Source organism: Choloepus didactylus, chromosome 5 (assembly GCF_015220235.1).
Source record: "Choloepus didactylus isolate mChoDid1 chromosome 5, mChoDid1.pri, whole genome shotgun sequence".
In the NCBI taxonomy this organism is placed as follows: Eukaryota; Metazoa; Chordata; class Mammalia; order Pilosa; family Megalonychidae; genus Choloepus; species Choloepus didactylus.
Window position 1 is genome coordinate 87,896,816 of NC_051311.1, and position 21,108 is coordinate 87,917,923.

Sequence of the window (21,108 nt, forward strand, 5' to 3'; positions counted from 1 at the left end):
GAAACTCTCTCCTGGGAAAATGGAATTTTGAACTGAGAGACACAGCAATAAGGAGACACTGGTAGGTGAATCCCCTTCAAAGAAAATACTCTTACGTCTTGCACCTCTGCTGTCAAAGGAACCCCCGGAGATGGGCTGGCTCCTGCCTGCTACCTACAGCTTAGTTTTTGAACTCTTACTGGAATTCTATGAGATCTTCAAGTATCTATCCAATAATTTTTCCCCAATATTATCTTTTTCATTTGTATGTCAATGGGACCAGGTTCTTTCACTGACAGCCAAATGAATCTTAACTAGTATAGCCTCCCCAACAAAACTGTTGGCCAAATAACTTAATATCTCATGGACCAAATGGTCTCTAAAATTCCTTTCAAGTCCTAATAGTTTTTGAATCTAGGAGTTATTATATATTGTTTTCAAACTGTATTTTAAAATATTCTTTAATTTAGATTTTTACTAATTTAAACCAGCTCATCCAACTTATCTATATTACTAAGTTTTGTTATCATACATTTATACACAAATATAAAAAATACATGTAGTTTTCAAATGTCCCCCATTTTATTTCTTTGAGATAAAGTATATGACAGATGTGATCTAGTTTTTCAGACCACATGGAGTCATAATAGCATATCACACATTAGTAAAGATACATTGCTCCTGAAACAACACAATTTTCAGTGAGGTATAAAGAGCAAAGGCTGGGATTTATGGACTTTATCAAAATAATTTAATTCTCAGCAAGAAATGAGCTCTGGCAATCATGGAACTGGTAAACTCCATACATACAGAAGTGAAATGGGATTTCTTCTGTCATAAGGCTCCTATCTTTTTTCCACTGTTTTTTATATGTATTTCAGGAAACTTAATGATGAAGTTACTTAGGAATATAGCATCTGCTTTTCCATGTTAAAACTTGATTTAATTTAAGTATTTTTTCAGAACCAAAGAAGTCTGGTTTTTTGTTTGTTTGTTTTTGAAGGCCATGGAAAAAAGGGGAACTTTTGCAAAATATGTATTCAGAAAGGAAGAAAATGATTACTTTCTATTTCCAGGCAAAGTAGTCTCTTACTTAGTTTACTTTTACTGAATAAATAATAGGAGAACTAAGCTGAAGGCCACAGCTTAAAAAGTGCTTCAGGTTACACTAGACATATTCTTAGAAAAACACTAGGGCCTCCAAGAAACCAGTTTCTGAGCAAACTGTCATACTCATACAGTTAAAAAAAAGCAACAACTAATAACTGCTGTACTGATGCTTAAGAGGTAACTTTACTGTAATTTGTTTGTTTCAGAGTAAACTTCTGTTGCTACAAATTAATAGAAGCAGAAGGCCTTTCCCATTATTTTTTGTTTATTAAAAACACTGTTAGAAATATAACACTATCACTATGAGAAAGATAGCTAAAAACATTTTTTATCTCCAGGCTGTATTTTGTAAAAGTAATCAAACTACAACTCCAGTGAGATTTAATGTGCATATTTCATTTTATCCAAAGAGACATATTTTTTAGATAAAAGTAACTCTCCAGAATTTCAAGTCAGCTATCACAGAGAAGACTGGGAAAAGAACAGTGAAAATGATTCCATTATGTCCCCTGTTAACACATACATATGCCTGTTAACATCCTTTCTATTATTTTCTTTACAACATAGAGTGGTATCAATTTAAAATTAATTTATTTAGTGAATTACATACCCTGGATTCTGCATCATCTTCTTCTTCATCAGGATTATATGCTTCTGCACATACTATAAATACAAAAATGGACATTTTAAGGATTCTTTCTTCAAGAAATATAATAACTGTATCTTGAAAAATAAATGAACAGAAAGAATAACAAGGGGAAAACCTTAATTCATTTCATCCAGGGCAAGCAGTGTACCACTCCCCCCCAAAAAAACTGGTTTCATATTGCAATTTATAAGGAATCTCTTGAAATATAAAGTTGCATTTTAAGACATTGACAACTGCATTTTGCTTTCTCCTATTAAGAGAAACACTGCTTAAAATCTTAAAATTACCCAAAAGAACAGAAACAAAAAAGGAAAAAGTCTAAGTCTGCTATGAAATGATCAGTTTAATCACAGTTATGATTAACTCATAATTTATCCATAATCCAAACCCTCAGGGGTAAATCCTATTAAGATTTTGCATATTTCCTTCCAGTCTTTATTCTGAATTGAGTTTATCCTGCATACGTAATTTTAAAAACTATTTTTCTCATGTGACACTGTAAGAATTTCCCATGTCATTAGAAACATTTTGTAAATATCGTTTTTTAAGGACTGCCGATTATTTATCACGTGCTATAATTAACCGCATCTCTAATGCTGGACATTTAGCTGGTTTCCAGTATTTCTGTTAAAACAACCTTGCACTGAACATCTTCATGCATAAATATCTGCCTACATTTCAGATTATGTTGTAGGAATTACTGTCAAATGTTATTTTGAGGGGCTAAGAGGTATGATATTTTCAAATCATACTTATCACCAAATTTCTGGGCAGAGAGGTTGTACCCATTCATTATCTTACAAAGAAGGTGTGGACTCCTCTAACTGTACAACTGTACAACAAAATTGGATATTATTGTTCAAAATCTTTGACAATTTAAATAAAAAAAGGATAATTAAATTTTAAAAAAATTATTATTGAACTTTAACAATTTTCAAATGTTTATAAGTTGATTATATTTCCTCTGGGGAATTCTTAGTTTTCTCTTTGACTTAAACCAGTTTTTTTTAATACTGCCTTATATGCAATATTGCTCAAAATTGTTTTATCCAGTTTGCTTTTTAACTAAAATTAAAAAATTATTTATAGATTATGCACACTTGTTTATTTTTAATACAGTAAAATCTATCAAGGAAGAAAATTCCCCAATTTGATTTAAACTCTATGTTAAATAAACATCACAAAAGCACCACTGCTTTTGAGCTTAGAAGCTCCTTCCTTATTTACAAATCTAAAGATTTTTTACTCCTCCTTCTTCTTGGCTTTTTAAAGGTTATATCCTTTTACATTTACCCTTTAATCTATTCAGACTTTATTCTGGTATAGATGCAGAAATCTGAAGAACAAAGGATAGGTAAAAACCTGACAAACATCTTCCCAGAAACCTCACTGGATGGCATCAAGAGTATTATCATCATTAGTGTCAAAATGATACTTATTATTATAAACTCAAACTTCAGCCACACACCTGGACCAGTGGCTCTCAACCAGGGTCTGTGCTGGACCTTACAGTGTCCAGAGACATTTTCGTTGGAGGTATGGGGGTGCACAGAGGGGAAAGCAGGTAGAGAGGAGATTCTACTGACATCTAGTGGGTAGAGGCTAGAGATGCTCAACATCCTGCAATGCACAGAACAGCCTCCCCCACCCCACCCCACAACCTCCCAACAAAGAATAATCCAGCCCAAAATGTTAATAGCACTGAGGTTGGAAAATCCTGACCTAGTGTATATTATCTCATTGAATCTCACAACAACCCTGAGATAGGTGTTAATATCAACATTCCACAGATGTATCTTGGCCAAGGTCACACCTTATAGTAACCGACAGGACAGGCCCAACACTTGATCCCAGGATTGTCTGTCTGACTCCAAAGCCTATGCTCCTAACTACTGTTTTTGTACTTTACTGCCTTGGTGAGTTTGCTAATACAATGTCTGGACCTCAGCCTTCTGTCTCAGAAATCTAACAAAAGTGGATCTGTCTTTTGGGGCAGGCTCACATTAAACCACTTAACCAGAATGCCAATTTAGGAATTAACTCCCTGAATGACGTATGGAGTCAGTGCTCTCCCTGCAGGAAGACCACAGAGGAAGGCAAATAACAATTAAAAAGTTGTTTGTTGAGCAGGAAATGAAAATAAATCAAATGTTTAATGGCATCAGCCTGGTACAGCCTGCAGCATCCACCATGCGCTATAAGGATGGTCTTGAAACGTGACTGAGATAATGTGACTCTCCAGAGAGCACAAAGACATCCACTTCTAAAGCTCAACTCTGTGTCCATGAATGACCAAGCTCCCAATAGGCAGAAATGGGTGCATAACTTGCAGGGCCCAGTGCAAAATGGAAATGTGGACCCTTTGTTCAAAACTTAAGGATTTTAAGAGGGTACAACAGCAGAGCATTAAACTAAACCCAGGGTACTTCTGAGCACGGAGTGCTACTAATAGGATCAACAGATTCAATGAGGTGATATAGTAGAGAAGATATTTGGTTCTTTGAGGTAATTTGTATATATATATCCTCTGACCCATTAGCATTGATCTTGAATTTTAATTCAGAGGGAAATTTTAATCCTCTAATGTCTAAAGTTTCTAGTCCCTAAGCCCTGACTAAATATCATAAGGGATACAAATTTATTACTTTCAAAACAACTCATCAATTGTCCCAGATTATTTATTACTTACCATCCAATTGATTTGATACCAATTTAATCACATAGTACATTTCTTTGCTTGTTTCTGGGTGGCCTATTTCATTGAACCATTTATGGGGCCAGTATAAGAAGGATTTAATTCTGAGGTTGTGTAGCAATGCTTTTACTACATTAGATTCATCTACTACCACTTCCTATAGCCAAATCGAAATAGAGCACTTGCAGTTTTGTAAAACTGCCATGGTACCTTACGTCCCATCTTCACTATACTATTCTCTCTTACTGGAACTCCCTCCACATGGTCCTTTCCAAGCCATCCCTTTGCTCCAGTCCCAATTGTAACAGTCAGATCAGAGTCACCTCTGTACCTCTCTCCTACCCAGAGCTAATTTAGGAAACCCCACTTCTGTGCTCATCCTTTGCACTCTCCTGATACTGTGAACAAGGTTCATTATTACCACTTACCACTCTGTGCTCTAATCAAAGATGCTACAATCTGTTTGCCCCTACAGGCTGGCACTTGTGGCCCTTCATGGACTGAGAACATGTTCATTGTCACCTCTTATTTCCCTAGCACTGACCTGCACATTGCCTGGCTCAACAGACACTTTATTTTTAATGAATGACTAATTGGCAAACAAGCCTACAAGGCCCATGAGGGCAGAGATGATGTCTCTCTTAATAGCTCACAATAGTCTACCTGTATTGTAGACTTCAAACACACATAAAACGAATGAAAGGAAAATGGTTCTTCTTTGTTAAAATGTCTTATACTGTTTTTCCCAGAAATGGGAATAGATAGGATGAGTGAAAATGAGAGCCTTTTTGTTTTGTTCACCAGGGGCCTGGCACAGAGAGTAGGAGCTGAGTAAGTGTGCCAGTTTGTATATATCATCTCCCCCAGAAAAAGCCACATTCAATGCAATCTGGTGGTGTCAGACTGATTAATCTTTTTGATTAGGGTGTGACCTCTTGATTGAATGTTTCCATGGAGATTTGGCCCTGCCCATTCAGGGTGGGTCTTGAGTGCTTTACTGGAGTCCTTTAAAAAGAGCCACACAGGCCCAGATGCTTGCTGACACTGAAGCTTAGAGATGCTTGGAGACATTTGGAGATGCTAGCCCAGAGTTTGCCCCAGGATATGCTGAGATAGGACCGCCAGGTGCTTAAGAGAGAAATGTCCTGGGAGAAAGAACCAAGAACTCAGGAGCTGAGAGAGGAGCTGGAACACAACCTGGGATCAGCAGGTACCAGCTACGTGCCTTCCCAGCCGACAGAGGTATTCCAGACGCCACTGGCCATTCTTCAGTGAAGGTACCCTATCGTTGTTGCCTTAGTTTGGACATTTTTATGGCCTTAGGACTGTAACTTGTAACCAAATAAAACCCCTCTTATAAAAGCCAATCCATTTTGGTCTTTGCATTCTGGCAGCATTAGCAAATGGGAACAGTAAGTATTTATACAATGAATGAATGAATGAATGATATGGCGCTATAGTCTAGATGGACTCTAACCAAAGCCTCCTGACAATTCATATTGCCTCATATTCTTTCTGAAATATATTTGGCCCATATCTCCAAGGCAATCTTAAATTTAGCTTGAAACTATATACTCCATTCTTTGTCAATTACACAGTAGTGGGTATGTGTGTGTCTGTGCCATATTCTTTAAACAAACCCTATAATGTGGTTTCCCTGTTGTGCTGTGCAGTATGTATTTGGATCTTACACTGGCCATTTAGAATGGTTCAAGAATTTAATGGATTTCCATACTGCAGGCAGGGTAATGTGCATTGGTACAGCGAGACAAGTGTCACAGGTTGCAGGACATAACAGAAAACAGAGAACTGCTTTTATTTGCTTCCCAATCTCTTCATGCATAAACACACACACAGTACACGCAAATAGTATGTGCTAAACAAGGAATTACACCAACTTGCAGGGATTTTTACCAAGTGTCCTTAGCACCTTGTTGCTAAAGTGTAAAAATCAGTACAGTCAAAACAATTCTGCACTGGAGAAGGATACACAACCCATATTAGTATTCTGGCTAAGAGAGAATAAAGGCCCAGCTTAGCAACATGAACCACTGTATCCTCAGCACCTGGCACAAAATCTTGCACACAGCAGTACACCCTCAATAAATACTTGTTGAAGGAACAAAAGGCAAAAATGGCTGCATGATTTGGAAGCCTTTAACAAAGAAAAAACCTGAATTCTTTAAAACATATAAAACAGTTAATTTTCCAATATTCTTAGTATACTAAGATTCTAGCATACTTATTAAATAATAATGAGCTTAAAATAAAGCTTTTATAAAAGCACAGGTGTATTAGACAACAGAGTTCCGATTCAATATGGTTAAACTTAGCCTATTGAAGTGGAAATGTCCTCCTACAAGGGAAAAGTTTACCTTTTACAAATGTTAGTTTAAGGCATGATTCTCAACCAAGAAAACTGGTTCTTGGGGAGAAAAATAATCTTATTCTTTTCTTGTATAAAGCACAGATACAATACATAAATAGATATATAGTGTATATCAGTGGATTAAAATTTCATTGGGGGAAATTAGAGAAAAACATTTAGAAAGACTCCTTGGGTAAGAGGGATAGCAATAATAAAAAAAAAAGAGACTGAGAAACGCTGGTTTAAGGATATAATAGTTATAACTATGTAAAGGGGAGAGGCACAGTGACAAGATCAATTGCTTCTCCTTCCCCCATTAGTTCACATTTCTGCCAAGGTAATTTGGTATACATCTGCTCTGGCCCATTAGTGATAATCTTTTATTTTAATTCACAGAACAAAGGCATCTGGAGAGCATATCCAAAATATAGTTCACACTTTGATCTCAAGTCACATTCAGGCAAAACTTTGCATAAGACTCATTTATTCACCTAAAAATATTTTTTGAAGTGCTGGGGGATGATGCAAAGGGTAAAAGAATGCTAAGCATATATATTCTCACATTATAATACATTATAAATATATAACTTGTTCTATCTATATATTTTATATTATTTTATATTACTACATATAAATATGTATCATATATATATAAAACATCTGTTCTCTAGATGAGAAAGCAAGACAGAAATAGAATAAATAATCTCAATTATTTAGTTAGTGCAGTAATGAGGGTATGCACAAAGTGAAGCAGGAGCTTCTTACAGAAGAGAAAGGAGCAGCCAGCTGCCTAGAGGATATACAAAGGCTTCACACAAAAGGAGACTCCCTAAATACTTAGTGAAGAATAGGAAGAAGTTTATTGAGAAAAGGAGTTTTTTTTGTTCACTGCTGTATTTCTAGTACATGGAACAGTGACTAGCACATAGCAGATGTTAACAAAATGGTCGAAGATACAAAAAGTTAATTTAGATGCCGAGAAATATATTCTCTTTCTCCTGATCATTAGAGCTACGGAAATGGCATCCATTAAATTAGGCTTAAACTACAACATCCCCCAAAACTTCGTAACTTAAACCAACAAATAGTGACTTCTTATTCCCACTGTATGTCCATCTCGTCCATCTCTGGGCAGTGGGTACTCGGCTCCCCGTGGCCTTCACTGAGGGACGCGGGCTCACAGAGCCTCCAAAACCTGGGATGTCACGAGTGGCAGATTGCTCAGTGGCTCCTAAAACTTCTGCCTAGAAGTGATACGTGTCACTTCAGCCAAAAAAGGATACAAATCACATTTCACCAGCTATGTGATATGACATGACAGGGAAATACAATCTTAGCATACTTAGAAGGAGAGAAAACCTGAATATTTGTTAATAGCCATTACTATAGAAACCATCTGATGATTTCAAACCCTAGGTTTACACAGATCTCTTGTCTGTCTGTCTGCCTGTCTTGCTCTCTCTCTCTCTGTTGGGGCTTATGAGGGGAATGAATGGAAGACTGAAATCAACTTCACAGTTTACTTATAAATAGGGAAGAAAAGGTCTTTGCTTAAAAATCGACAGTGTAAGGGCTGCCTCATAAACTGTGAACAGAAGCATTATAATTTCCTTAAAACTGCCTTTCAAATTTTAATTGAATATTAGTTAATATATAACAAAATTTTATTACTTCCTGAATCAAAATATTAAAAGTTATCATAAACCACCCTGTTATTAGTTATATTTTGGCTACAAAAAGAGAAGTACAAATATATCCTTTAGTTACCTTGCAGAAATTTTGGCAGGATTCATTAAATAGTACTTAAGTGACTATTTAATTCCCAGAGCAGCTATATTCATGTCAGCAGAATTTTACTGTAAATATTTTGGCTCAGATATTAACTGTATAACCCTGCCTAGGTGAAATGATAGAAACACATTTTCCATAATCTAGCATGTTCTGCGTCTCTCCTAGGTTATCAATGGGGCTTTAATAATCAATCCCTCAGAACCCAATTTCTGGCTCTCTATAAAACTTTTTTAAACTTTTCTTCATTTAGGCTCCTAAATCATCTCAGACACATAATTACCAATCCTAAAAAATTTATGTAAAACAGTTTTTTCTTGTTATTTCCACTCAGAAATTCTTCTGTCTCATTAGCATTTTAAGTCAGAAAATTACTCTGCTCTAAACAAGATTTCTTTGCCACCTTTATTCCCATTCTCTCCAGCCCTCTCTCCAAACTCATCACTGTCATCGCACTTAACCATATACTCTGAAAAGTGTCTGCTCTAGAAAACACAAGTCTGTATCTCACACAAATTTAAGTATCATATTGAAGTTAATTCAGAGCTTAGATTAAACAACAAAAAAAAAAACACATTAAAAGGGACTCTACTATGAATCTGAACAGGTCTTTTACATTTAAAATCCAGACTTAATTCCTGATACTTAATAAATGACTTTCAATTACACATAATGACTAAAATTTTAATCACAAAAGTTCTCAAAACAAAGAAGCTGACATCTCCCAAACCAGATGAGCCAGAATTCACTGCTGTTGAAACTCTTCAAGGTTCCTAAGTTTTATTTTAACTCCTAGCTTCTCCAAAAGTAAACCCGATATACCTGGACCCTTCCCTAAAAGAGTTTGTTTATTTATATCAAAAGATAATAACTAAGGTAAACATTACAGGAGCTTAGTCAGTAATTGTGCAATGCATGAATGAATGAAAGGCACTATAGTCTAGATGGAACCTCAAACCCAAATGACAATTTGTGCTGTCACATACATATTCTTTCAGAAATGAATTTGCCCTATACCTCCAAGGCAATCTTAAAGTTAGCTTGAAACTAAATACTCCATTCTTTGTCAAATACACAGTAGTATATTTATGTATACTATATAGTATATATATGTATAAGGGGGGTGGTACCTTATGCTTTAAATAAACCCTACATTGAGGTTTCCCTGTTGTGTTGTGCAGTATGTATTTGGAGCCTACACTGGCCATTTAGAATGGCTCAGGAATTTAGTGGATTCCCATACAGCAGGCAGGGTAATGTGTATTGGTGCAGCGTGATAAGTGTCACAGGTTGCAGGTCAGAATAGAAAACTAACTGCATTGATTTTATGTCTTCTGGAACTTGGCCCCCAATCTTTTCATTCACTGTACACATACACACACACACACACACACACACACACACACACACACACACACATATGCATGTGCATGTATACAGATATAGACACATATATAGACAGAGTGATAGTGCATATACAGTATGTGCTAAACAAAGTGTTACATCAACCCACAGGGTTTTTCACCAAGTACCCCCTATACTTTGATGCTAATATGTAAAACTCAGTCAAGACAACTCTGCACTGGAGAAGTATAAACAATCCATATCAGCACTCTGGCTAATAAAGGCTTAGCCCCATGAGCCACTGCATCCTCAGCACCTGGCACAGAGTCTTGCACTCAGCCCACCCTTGGCACGGTCAGTAGCAATGATCTCGGTGACAGACAAGATAGAAGGCTAGCAGCTCGGCTAGCCTGAGGCTGTGGTCCTGGCTGGGGCAAACAATGGAACAGCACACTAACCATAAATTTAACAGGAAACTAGACAGCAATAGAGGGGCCTGCAGGGGAGAACAAGCAGGGCCCAAGCTATCCAAAAATGCTTCCTGTCCAGGAGGCTGCAGTACACACACAGGTGAGGAGACATGGCACGGAAGAAAGTAAAAGTTGGGCACACTTGAATACTGCCCCAAATTTAAATACACCCTCCAACTCACACACAGATCCTTAGCTCGAAGAGTGTGAGTAGAAACTGCGACTACGTTCACTGACTGCTAAATTGTACAGACACAAGGGCTACCCCTGGGAAACCAAAGTTAAAAATAAAAACAAAAATTTCTAAAAAGAAAGAAGTGAGAAGAGATATTAGCAGTTGCACACCTTGGCAGAGACAGAATCCACAGATTTAGTCCAGGCAAGTTTCTAAACAAAAACACAGCAACAACAACCCTGAGAGAGAGGAAATCAGAATCCAGAACTGCTATAATATATAATCTAAAGTGTCTAGTTCTCAGCATACTTATGAGACAAACAAAGAAACAGAAAAGTGTGACCAATACTCAGGAAAAAAGCAGTCAATACAAATTGCTCTGAGTGGCTTGGTTGTTTGACTTATCAAAGACTTCAAAGAAGCTGTTCTAAATATGCTCAAAGAACTAAAGGTAATCATGTTTAAAGAATTAAAGTATGATGACAATGACTCAACAAAATAGAGAATCTCAAAAAAGAGAAAGAAATTATGAAAAAGAACCAAATGGTAATTCTGGAGTTGAGAAGTGCAATAACTGACAGGAAAAATTCACGAGCAGGGGTCAAAAATTTGAAGTGGCAGAAGAAAGAATGAAGGAACTTTAAGATAGATCAAAAGAAACGATCCAATTGGAAGGATAGGGAGAAAAAAGAATGAATAAAAATGGAGAGAGCCTCAGAGACCTGTCAAACAACATCAAGCATACTAACCTATGAAAAAAAATGGCAGTCCTAGAAAAAGAACAGAGAGAGAAAAGGGCAGAAAAAATATCAGATGAAATAATGGCTAAAAATTTCCCCAAATTTTATGAAAATCATTAAACTACAGATCTAAGTTCAAGAAATGTTGATACAGAATGAACACAAAAATAGTTATACCTAGACAAATTTTAGTCAAACTTTAAAAGTTTATAACAAAGAGGAAATTTTCAAAGCAGCAAGAAAAATGATTTATCAATATACGGGAACAATGAAACAGCTTTTTTCTTATCAGAAAAGGTCAGAAGGCAATGAAATGGCATGTTCAAATTACTAAAGAAAAAAAAAAAAACTGTCAACCAAGAACTTGATAACCAGCAAAACTATCCATTGAAAATGCAGATGAAATGAACACATTCCCAGTTAAACAGATTGAATTTGTTGCTAGAATATGTGACTTCCAAAAATTACCAAAGGAAGCTCTTCAGTTTGAAAGGAAATGACATCAGATGGTAACTCATATCCACAGGAAGAAATGAAAAGCACCAGAAAAGGTAAATATCTGAGTTAATATAAGACTGTATAAATATTTTGTTCTCTTAATTTCTTTAAAAGACAAGATTGCATAAAGCAATAATTATGACACTGAATTACTGGGTTTATAACAAATGTAATAAACATGTCAATAACAACACAATGGGCTAACAGTCTAACTCTGCTTCCCTCATTTCCTCCGAGTTGACAGACCTTAGTAAGGTAATTTGATCATTAAGTATGGTTATCCCCAGACAGACATCACCTCCTCTCAGCTGCTTCCTCAGTAACGATCAAGATGAATGCCATGGGGAGGAACATATTTTGAAATTCTGGATTCCATCCTGACCCTTCCTGGGCATAATACATTTGCTAATTTTACTCTTTTGACAAGAAATTTTTAGTGTTTTCCTACTACATACAGAATAAAATCCAAACTCTTACCATGGCTTTCAAAGATTCCCATGATCTGATACAAACCTATTATTTTGAGCCTCTCTTCCTAATATATATAATAAAGCCCACATATTTCAATACTTTATTAGATTATAAATACTATAGTATTTTACATGGTTTGCTTAATTGGAAGCAATTGGAAATTTATTCCTTTCACTTCCCATTTCCACCTATCAAAATCCTATTTTTTCCCTCTGCTCAAATGCCACACCTCCCTGACACTTTCCCCAACCAAACACACAAGTTAAGATTGAATGCTCCCTTATATGTAGAAGCACAGAATGCACCTTATTTGCGTCTCTGTTTCCATAACATTGAACCTTATGCAGGGGCTAAATTCTAAATACAACATATGAAGCAAAAATCTCCAATAGTCAAAGTTATTCTTGAAAATCCCATAGGAATCCATTGCTAGAGAACTGTCAAATGTCATAATAAGTCAAAAACAGTGGATTTTATGTCAAGCATTGAGACTGGTTGTTCTTTCTCAAGCTGAATGCTAAAAGTTGTTGTCGGTTACATCAATAAGCCAGTGATGTGTGGAAAATGGGTACATTTAAACCCTAGAAATGCTCGTGTTCTGAGAGGCAAGCAGAAACCCAACCAGACTTCAAGAACGGTAAAGTCACGTCTTCTCTCCACCCACCACAGGCCACAAAATCACTTAGAAGAACATCAATATGGCTCCTTTGTGTTGTTGCTCTGTCAAAATCAAATGTGTGAGTGGAATTGGGGTATGTTACATTCATTATGATGTCTCTGCTGTGCTATAATTATGACTCTCTAGTAGGGCAGTCGTAAGTACACAGTCAATTCCTCCAGGGGCCTGGGCAGAAGCCATACTTTTCTCATCTTTGGCAATCTCACAGTAAGCACAGAACAGTGTCCTGCAAATATTCGATTAACAATATAGTTTTTAAATTTAACTAAAGTGACAGTACAACTAACCAGATATAAAGCCATCTTTTTATGATCATCACACTATATTCATTCCAAAAATCAGCATTTTTGCAAAAGGCTGTTTTGTACCACATGCCTTGCAAATCAGAAACTCTTGCAAGTTTAGTAAAGACTTCCAATCTGATTTTTAAATGCAAAACTTTTGCATAATATGAGGGAACCAGGTGGGTGGGTAGTTGTTCTTAATGTTCTGAAGAAAATAGCATCAAAAGCAGTTTATAAGAAAAAAAGTGTATAATGATCTTTAGCTTCCCACTTTACCTCTTTGAAAAAACTTGTGGTATAAATATAAAGTATTATTTCTTTGAGACTTTTTTCTTTAGTAGCTAGATGAACTGATAAACAAGAGAATGATTCCATTCTTTTGAAGAGAGGTAGCATCTGTCTGGCATTGTTATTTGTTACTCTACATGTAAAGTATTATTCTACCATAAAATGGTAATAATTCTTAACAAAAAGACATTCAAACAAGTCACCTGCAGTTGCAAAGGGCAGGCGGTGAAACAAGTGACTTAACTTTCCTCACACACAGAGCTCAGGGCTTGTCAGTTGTCTTAGATTTGCAAATGTGCTGAATAAACCAGAGAGTCCCCAACAGGCTGGAAAAGAAACTCAGTGGGCCAAAAGAAACACTGCCTTTGACAAAAGAAGACAGAGAGCCAAAAGAAACACTGCCTTTGACAAAAGAAGACAGAGAGCTACTTCTGGGCAGCTAGCCTAAACTAAGAAACAGCTAGCAGACATGATTCTAATAATCAAAAATGGGTCAGCTAAATGCAGGCCCAGGTGAGGTCAGCGTTTCTGACTCCTGTGCCACAAAGACCCCAGACGGGCAAGTGAGAACTTGCAGGTCAATACAGAATGGCCGGGCTAACCAGAACCCTTTCCTGGGATCTTTTGGGGGCTTGAAACACAAGAAACATCAAGTGGGTCATGTTCTGGTGGCTGATGCCATAAAATATGGAGCTGTGGTGGCCGTATTCCCCACCACAATGAGAAAGTAGACCACTGCAGGAGAGAGAATCAGAGGCAAGAGATGGAGAGTTCCCGTTGCTCCTGAGAGCTAGCTGCATTTCTGCCCTTCCCGTGGCGTGGGGATTCTGTGAGAACCATATTCCCCATCATTTCTAAAAACTTGCCATTTTCACTCCCTTAAATTCAATATGCATTTTAGACACTTGCAACAAAAGGATCCTAATGGACATAAATTAATTTACTCTAGAAAGGCATAAGACTTTACTAGCCCTAGAAATGTAAGTCATACCCACTGCAAACAATAGTTCGAATAGGATGGTTTGGTATTCAAGTCAGTAACGGTTAAAAATAAATAGAACTTGGAGACTCAGTTCCCAGAGTAAACCATATCAACCAAAATATTTATAAATTAGTGTATATAAATGTATATATCCTATACATAAATATATTTTTTTAAAATTTATTTCCCTTATGCCCTATGGATATGGCCAAATAGTGCAAATAATCTCTTCATGTAATTTACACCTTAATAAAATTTAAATTATAAACAAAAAGGAAAAAGGGTTCAGACCTCAATTAGAGATATGAATGAAGTGAATCTGGTTAGGACTAAGGCAAATCAGACCAAAGGGTAAAGGGACAATATTAACTGTGTTTCAAAATTTCAACTTCTGTGTGAGACTAAGTGAAGAGATGTTCATTTGGTTCAGGATCTATATTTTCTGTAGCACACTAAATAATTTAACTTGTGTGGTTAGTTTATTCAAACACCATAATTACATGGAACTTTCAATAGGAAGTGAGATCTGGTAGGTTTGTACAGGTTAGTAAGAAATTCTGATATATCCCAAAGTAATTTGGGCAGAGAACGAGGATATATTTGCAGGGATCCCTGGGGACTGGCGAAGAATGCAGGAATATTGGACCTTCCCACCTGGGTTGTTAACTGATGTTCTCGAAAATGTTGATGACTGACAGTTTGGTAGGATAAAAGCCCTTGATCTTGGGGCATGACCTTGTGAAGCTTGCTGCAAAGGAGAGGCTGAGCTTACTTATAATTGTGCCTAATAGTCTCCCCCAGAAAACTTCTTTGTTGCTCAGATGTGGCCTCTCTCTCTAAGCCCATGCAGCAGGTGAACTCACTGCCCTCCTCCCTACGTGCGAGTTGACTCCCAGGGGTGTAAATCTCCCTGGCAACATGGGAAATGACTCCCGGGGATGAGGCTGGACACAGCATCATGGGATTGAGAAAATCTTCTTGGCCAAAAGTGGGACATGAAAATGAAACTAAACAAAGTTTCAGTGGCTGAGAGATTCCAAATGGAGTCGAGAGATCACTCTGGAGGGCATTCTTATGTGCTCTATAAATACCCCTTTTTAGTTTTTAGTGTATTGGAATAGCTAGAAGGAAATACTTGAAACTGTTGAACTGCAACATAGTAGCTGTGATTCTTGAAGACGATTGCATAACTACGTAGTTTACATGGTGTGACTGTGTGATTGTGAAAACCTCATGGCTCACACTCTCTTTGTCCAGTGTACCGATGCATGAGTAGAAAAATGGGGACAAAAACTAAATGAAAAATAGGGAGGCATGGGGGTGTGGTGGTGGAATGCTTTAGGTGTCCTTTTTTATTTTTATTTTTTCTTAGAGTAAGAAAAATGTTCAAAAGTTGATTATGGTGATGAATGCACAACTATATGATGATACAGAGAACATGGAAAGAAACACAATAGAAGTTTAACCAATTACCAAAAAATAACTAAGAATACAATCATTGATTAGTAGTTACTGATAATGAAACAGTATTTTCAAAATAACTTCAAATTCTAGTGACTATTCAATGGGATTCAAACAGCAAAAGCAGGTGATGCATAAACCGAGGACCATGTGTGGTATTTTTAAGAAGCTTTATTGATTTTATAAAAATAATACATACATACTGCAAACAACTCAAGCAATACACAAAGCTGACAAAAAAAAAAAAATCACTCTGAATCCCATCACTTGAACATAACCGATGTCAATATTTTGGTAAACTGTATTCCAAATGCCTTAAATTTCTATGTACACATATAAATATATGTAATATGATTTTACATAAATGGGGTTAACCATGCATGCAGTTTTGTAAACTGCTTTTTAATGAATTTGTTGTACAATGCTTAATATTTCTAATTAATATTTCCCATTTAGGATTTGAATGTAAGAGCATAAAGTAGAATTTAGTTAAAGTAGATCATCAAGTAAATCAGAGAACCCATAATATCAGGACCGGAAGGACCCTTAAGGGATTTGGTCCTAACCTCAATCCTAGCTGTGAATCCCCTCTCCTACATTTCCAGCAAGGGGCTATCTAAGTTTTGTTTCAATATGTCCAATGATGGAGAACTCACCACCTCATGAGGCAGACACATTCCATTTGTGAAACAAAATAAGCTTAATTCCCCTCTTATAAGACAGCCTTTTAAATATGTGGCAACAACTGTCTTACTTTGTTCTAAGCCTTTTCTTCATTCTTTGAAAATGGAAAAATGTTCATGTTTTTCAACTATTAAAATTTTGTTTTACCATTTGCAAAACACTCTGAAATACCTCTGGCTCTAATGAAATTAACATATGGAAACAACTTTCACTTATTGACTAATTATTTGTAAAGCTGTGCTTGGTGTTTATGAGGTATGCAAATAAGAATATAAAAGGGTTCCTGCACTCTACTAGCTTACAACCTGTTAGGAAGGAGTATAAATTATTATGCCCGGTTATAGAGAATGACTGATTTACAGTATAGTGAAAGAGCATGATATTCAGAGACACTGTGGTACCTGCCAGCTCTGTCACTTTTTGTGCATGACCTTTCAATATTACTAAACATTATTAATCTCAGTTTTTCTCATCTGTAAAATGTGGCTATAAAGACCTATCTTCTGGAATTGCTGCAATTAAATAAAGAAATGCAAGTGAATAAGAATCACATGAGGAGTCAACCTTGAAAAACAGATTGATATATTTGCCATAAACTGCCAAAATACTTAAAGATATTTCCAAGATATTGGCTAACATGTCATCTCCTGGGAGAGGTATTCTCTGGCTGTCCCATGTAAAGAAGTGCCATGCGTCACTCACTGGAAAACTGAGTTATCCACAGGTTCTCACTCAGGCTAATTCTGGAGTACACCTGTATGGGTTTTAGGCATAAGGAAGGCCATGCTAAAGAGCCCATCCTGAGGAGACTCGCTGGGTTCAAAGTGACCACACTCCTTCCTGACAAGCTGTGGGACCTTGGACCAGTTACATAATTCTCTGTGCCTCAGTTTCTTTTTCATGAAATGGGGATAAGAATTGTATCTTACTCAAAAAGTTGATGAGAGGATTAAATGACCTACTTCAAATCAAGGACTGTTAAGAGTACAGTAGGCAAACATAGCTTGGTTGGATGGGAGGATTTGTGTTAGGGGTAATAGCAAGTGGGGTTACAAAGCAACTGAGTCTAGGTTACTTAGGGCCTTGAGTTGAGTAACAAATTAAAAAGTAAACACTTTATTACGTGTGATATGTAGGATAGTATGACAGAGCATGCCAGATGATTAAGAAAAACAGAGAAAGACTAAAGGAAAGAGATCATCTAGCATCACTATAGCAATATGTGTGTGTAATAACTGGAGTATAGCCATAGAAATAGAAGAATAAGGAAAATCAACCACAACTGTCAACTATTAATTCAATGACAGACTAGATTCAAAGGCCAAGTCTAAAATATTAAGTGTACACATTAATAATTTAAGCTAATTAACAGATACGATTCCTATCAAGAACTCACCATAGCACAATAAAATCTGATTATCACATTACATGGAGGTACTGAAATATCAGAAACAAATGTTTCTGATAAAACAAATGCAGGTATTGATAAGTATAAACAAATGAGAAGCAATACCATTTTAAAGTAACATGAAAATGAAATATATTTTTATGGTGTAGAATATGGAATTGAAGTCTAGCATAGTGAGGTAATATACCAATGTTATGCAAAGAAAATTTCAGAAAATAGCATGTTATGATGCATTTTTGTATATAACTCTTCCAAGATCTTATTTTTAAGAATATTAAGTTTCAACTATTCTGCAAGCATCAGCTTTCTTCAATATTTATTTCAATGATAATTTCAAATACAAAAATTAACGAGTTAGAACAAATATCACATCAGATGACGTAAAGGTCAAACATCTCACAGAGAACTCCATTTGCTCCTTCTACCTTCATTTATATCATTCACTGAAAATTATCAAGAATGGAAAATGTGTAGAAGGAGGAAATTAATAGTTAACCAGCCCCTTCTGAGTCAAGCATTGAGCCAGTGACTTTTTAAATTTAATCCTAACAACACCTAAGGAGGTAGGGCATTCAACACCCTAAAAGTGAAAGCACTAAAGCTCAGAGCTCATACACAGCTAGTAAATAATGGAAAGCTGGGATTCTAACCCAGGTCTTCAGATGCCAAAGTACAGGCAGTTACCTTTACATTGCCCAGTCTTCCAGCTCTACAAAAAAAAAAAAAACAAAACAAAACAAAACACAGCACATCACAGATAGTCAGGAAAAGGAATTCATGAAGCAACCCAGGTAAATGGAGAAAAGGCTAAAAACATTCAATATTATTATAAAACACCCTTCCAAAACACAATCTGCTATACCAAAGAATAAACTACTTATTTTGCCTCTACTAGAATGTAAGCTTCATCAGAACAGGGTGTTTGTATATCTAGCTCACCATGGATTGGCCTCAAAGCTACAATAACTAATAATTCCTGGCACACTGCAGGCATTCAGAAAATATCTGTTGAATGAATGTAGTTCCATCTTTGTCAGTAGAGTGAAGTAACTAAAGAGCACAGACTCTGCAGACAGAATGCCTGAGTTTGAATCCTGTCTCTGACACTTTGAAGCTGTGTAACCTCAGGCAAGGTACTTAACCTCTCTGTGTATTAGCTTCCTCATCTGTAATACTAGAACAATAATACTGCCTGTTATATGGAGCTGTTTTAAGAATAAAACTAATTAATACATGTAAAGCACTTAGAAGACTTCCTAGCTCATGGTAGGTCCTCAGTAACTGGTTAGAAATTATCATTATTCAAAGTATTTCTCATTGGAATTCCAAGTTCTAATTATATCACAAGTTTGTTGCAGCTGGAACTTAAGTTCTTACTTTTTTAAGAAAAAATAGTCATCAGTACTTGATGGATGAAAATGCTTTTAGGAAGGAAAACAATGAGAAGTGATTTGCACAAATTTTCTTTGTGTATTTATTGCGTGTCTCCACTAGATTCCCAATCTAAAATTAATCTTAAATAACAGGACTTTTGTCACCAAAACAACTGACATACTATTTCTGAGGTGCATACATCCTTGAAAGTTACAAATTAGAACATATAACATTTTCCTGTGCATGAAAAAGTTCATTCCATTTTATAAAACTACACATTTATTATTATTTTAAAAGTCATGAAGTATAAATGAAAATACTAAACAGAAACAAAATACCATTTTCCTATACAGTTTCTCACTCTGTAGTTTGGCTGGAACAATCGATACTCGCTACATATATCAACTAGTACCTGTTACATTATATCTGCCTCTCATGGAAACAAGGTGCTTTAATTAACAGATAATTTCTAGCTTTGATCCCTAACTAATCACTTAAAATATCAAAGAACATTCAACAGTGTTGTCCGAAATCTGCGTACCAACTTCAGAGCTCTGATCCTGTGTTGAAAAATGTGATTTGATTTGTGTTAAAATAATAGTTGCTATATATTAGTTATACTTAAGAACACAATTAATAATTGATAGGCTATGACCAAGCAGAGTTCACTCCAGTACTCAGGTACTGGGTAGCTAGATATTAGAAAATCTAAAACATATCATTGTTATAAGATAAAAACCAAATTATATGGATACTATGAAAGCACTTGGCAATTTCTGTCACCTATCTTTATTTTTTTTAACAGTGATATTATGTGACTAGCCAACACACTATAGTCTTAACCATATTTAAGGAAACGCATTCAGCATTTTACATGTATTATCTCAATATTAATAATAACCATGAGTTAAGTACTTTTATTACCCCATTTTACAGATAATGAACACTGAAGTTCAAAGAAACTAAGCAAACTTCTCAAGTCACACAATTAGTGAAAAGCAAAGCAGCCCAAACTGAACCCAAAGCCACCTGACCTCAGAGCTCAAATGTTTAAAAAAGACATTTAAAAAAAATTTGAATGGGCAGTAAATATAAATTGTCAACAATATTGAAAATATGCTAAGCCTCACTCATAAATAAGGAAATGCCAACTAAAACATAACTGACTTATCAAATTGACAAACATTTAAAAATTCTGTAATCTTGAGTGTTTTACACTGTGTTGTACATTGACAATGGAAATATAAATTCATATACCATTTTTGAGGGCATTTTGACAAGACCTATACAAATTTCACATACACATACTTTGACCAAGCAACTTTACTTCCAGATATATTCCCTATAGATGCACTTGCACAATTGTACAAAGACAGTTATGTAGCTAAAATCTGTATACCCTTGTTATATAAGTTTTGAGGCATAGATATAAAATACTTAGTCATTAAAAAGAATGTGGTAACTCTAGATGTATTGACATGAAAAGTTGTACATGATACACTGTCAAGTGAAAAAGGCAAAGTGCAAAGTTGAGTATCATTTTAATTCAAACTAAACACATAGTTGTATGTACATAAAAATATTTAGGAAAGTACAAGAAATTGTTAACTATGGCCAGGACTAGGATTGGGAACAATGGGAGAGGACTTTTATGTTTCATT

At 35.9% G+C, this 21,108-nt stretch overlaps 1 protein-coding gene across 1 annotated transcript in view; it reads right to left on the bottom strand.

Moving 5' to 3' along the window:
• Window positions 1–21,108, bottom strand: part of PRKAR2B (protein kinase cAMP-dependent type II regulatory subunit beta) — a 171,586-nt gene that overhangs the window by 71,503 nt on the left and 78,975 nt on the right. The window contains exon 3 of the mRNA XM_037836396.1: window positions 1,700–1,752. Within this exon, the coding sequence (XP_037692324.1) occupies window positions 1,700–1,752 (53 nt within the window). The remainder of the gene's footprint in view (window positions 1–1,699; window positions 1,753–21,108) is intronic.